Source organism: Drosophila guanche, unplaced genomic scaffold (genome assembly GCF_900245975.1).
Source record: "Drosophila guanche unplaced genomic scaffold, DGUA_6, whole genome shotgun sequence".
NCBI classification, from domain to species: Eukaryota; Metazoa; Arthropoda; class Insecta; order Diptera; family Drosophilidae; genus Drosophila; species Drosophila guanche.
In genome coordinates this window covers 384-3498 of record NW_022995753.1, presented here as the reverse complement: position 1 = coordinate 3498, position 3115 = coordinate 384, and the positions used below count along the sequence as shown (strand labels likewise).

Sequence of the window (3115 nt, the reverse complement as noted above, 5' to 3'; positions counted from 1 at the left end):
AACACATTGATGTACAAATGTATGTAGTATTTTTGTTGTACTAGCGTACTAGCGTACTAGCGTACTAGCGTCACGAACATGTACATGTAGGTAGCTTGGTACCTTTTCATTGTTGCTTCCATTTTGCGATCCGATCGATTGTTGCAGCTTTTCAAACTCCAGCCTCTGTATTTCTCTGTATTGCCACATGCCACAAAGATAAGTTGCCACAAAGTTGTTATTGAAAATACCAAAACAATTCCTAAGAACTCCCGATGATGCCTTGATCAGTCTGGCAGCACAACATATCGAGTCTTTTTCTACAATCCTATCGACCTATCGTATCGAGTCTTTTACAATCTATTCCCAGTCCCAATCCCAATCCCAATCCCTGACGGCACGTCCTTACCGAGCCACTTTCTGATGGAGAGGCGACCCTCTAGATCGGCAGCACTGAGACGGCACTCGAACTCCTTATATTTGATCTGTCCCAGTGCCGAGTGATTGAGTGATTGAGCCCGAATGCCTGTATCTCGAGCAGAGGCAACTCAGCCTCAGCCATCGATGGCCGATGCTCTGCTCGATGCCGATGCCGATGCCGATGCTGTGTGCCCAGCGTGTGCTGTGTGCGTGAATTGGCGAAAGTCCTCGATCAAAATGTAGCCCAGGTTCTGTGTATCGATCATCTTGCACAGTAGGCGCATCTTATGGGCGCTTTCGTTATCGGGTGGACTCCATGGTGGTACTCCATGGTCTTGGTGAACTGGTGAATATGAACTGCGGCTCCAGCCGCTCCAGTAGCGCAGGCGCACACAAATTGGTCAAAGGAGAGCGCAGCTCTGGACGGGGAAAGGTGTCCACGATTTGGCGTTTCAATGGATGCTGAGCAAGCTGCGGTATGCGGAGCATATCTGTGGGTGTCAGATAGCCACGACGCTGTCGATCCAATGTCGATCCAATGATTGAAACCGTTTATATTTATTTATAGAGCTGCTCCAACTGTGCACACGAGAGTCCCGTCTCCCGTCTCCCGTCTCCCGCTGATGCTCCGCCAGCCATCTGCTTGGGGCTCAGCGAACGGCTGCAGTTCAATCCCATTCTGATGGTAGATGGTAGATGGTAGATGGTATATGGTAGATCTGTAGATTTGCTGCTGGTCCCCAGCTCCAGTTCCAGTTCCTGTTCCTTGTGATTGATGCATTTTGATGCAAGTCAAAACGACAACTTGTGTGCGCCACCTGTTTCTGTTTTTTCTATTAATGCTTCTGAAATAAAACATAAATATCAAATATCAAATATCAAATATCGGGTTTCTGCTGCCTTCCTGGACATTTTTGCTAGTTTTCCCCATCTTCGGGCGTATGGCGGGGGAGACTCTATTTCTGCTTAGGCGGCCTTGAAAGCTGAAAGCTGAAAGCTGAAAGCTGAAATATGTAAATCGGTATAATGGGTAAGCACTCTCTCACTCTGTCGCTTGGCATTATTACTTTCCGTGTCATTTTCATTTGTTGACTTTTGCAAAATGCGGCATAAATCAAAACGGTATGGAGGGGGCTGTCAGGGCTGGCAGGGATCTGGGATCTGGGATCTGGGAGGTGGTTGTCGGAGAATACTTCCGTGGCATCGGACTGCATTGGATTCGCCTCTGCCTCTGCCTCTGCCTCTGTCTCTTCCTCCAGAGAACGAGAGTGAAACACATGGGCATCATACCACTTTTGTGTGTGCATTTTTGCAAGCACAGGTGTGGCCCCGAAATGTTTCTCCTTTTGCACGAAATTGTTTCGAATTGTACAACAAATTTGCTGCGCGGCATGGCCCCATTGTGACATATGCCCCCCGATCCCAGTGGCAGTGGCGGGATGAGTCAGGATTGGCTGGGGATGGCTGTGAATCAGGTCTGGATGGCAATGTGGGCTGGTTATGGATTGGAATTGCAGATGTGCACCGACATACCGCATAACGAGACAAATTTAATGCATTTAAATGAACTCGAGTAGTGAAGCCAGACCCATATGGAAGATGCCGCCCGTACTATCGGAGCAAAAGCCAAGGATAATCGACTAAAGGTTATGAGTATCGATATGTACGCACTTGTATTCACTTATTGTTAATGTGTGTGTGTGTGTGTGTGTCTGTGTAGAGTGCGTGCAGCACTCGTTTGCTCGTTTTCTTTCCTCAACTCTGCGCTTGTGCCACCGCATATGTAAGTTTGGTTACACATTTCTTGGTAAAACGTTTTTATTCGATACCGATTCGTATACCGATCATTAAAGCCATCCAAGCTGAATACGGATCAAACCTAGAACAGTAAACATTTACCATTTATCACACACTTTTAAGAAGATAAATCCACTCGAAAGTCTCACTTTGGCATCGTATGTTTGGTGGTTTGGAAATTGGAAAAACGAAATCCGTAAGTCTACTAATAACTAACTTAACATAAAATCAACGCAAAAAAACGTAAAATGGACTGGACACAGGCGCAGAAGTGAAGACTCGCATTCGGGTGCGAGTGTGAGTGTGAGTGAGAGAGATCCGAATAAGGAATAGAAGGCAATGCAAGGATCGAAAGGGTAAAGAGGGCATAGAGCGTGTAAAATACAAGTGTTCTTTTTTTCTGTCGCGTCGCTTCTGTTTGTCTGCGTCTGCGTCTGCGCCGCCTTCTATGTTTCGGCTTCTGCTTCTGCTTCTGCCCCTGCCACGCCATAGCTCATTACTGGGACACAAAAAACAGAAATAGAAACAGAAACAGAAACAATAATAATATAATAATCAAATCATTTTAAGCGCCTCTCAAGGTTGTTCGGTATGTATTGTTTATGTGTGTGTGTGATTTGTGCATGTAGGAGCGTAGCATGGAATGGCTTTCTGCAGCGGTCGGTTGGTGGGGAGGGTTAGCGCCACACAAAATAAACAAAGGACAGACAACAAATTGTAGAGCGAAGTTTTTTTTTTTACATAAATTCTGTATTTTTTTGTTTGCTGTTGTTAATTCTCGTTTTGCTGTTCTTGAATTGTTGTTGTTGCTTTTAGCGTTAGATTTGATTAATTAATTTCCTGACTAATTCAACCCGAATGCCCGACCCGCAAGAGTCCCCCTCTCCCATCTAAATATCATCATCACGCAGCCAAATGA

General features: G+C 45.7%; 1 protein-coding gene across 1 annotated transcript; it reads right to left on the bottom strand.

Annotated features, from left to right (window-relative positions):
* Positions 1-45: 45 nt before the first annotated feature.
* On the bottom strand, positions 46-942 carry LOC117588664 (the record flags this gene model as incomplete). Its single annotated transcript, XM_034280106.1, is given in 3 exon segments — positions 46-505; positions 673-828; positions 831-942. Coding segments are annotated over 3 exon segments (441 nt in total), but the record flags the coding sequence as incomplete, so codon positions are not given.
* Between the last annotated feature and the right edge of the window lie 2173 nt (positions 943-3115).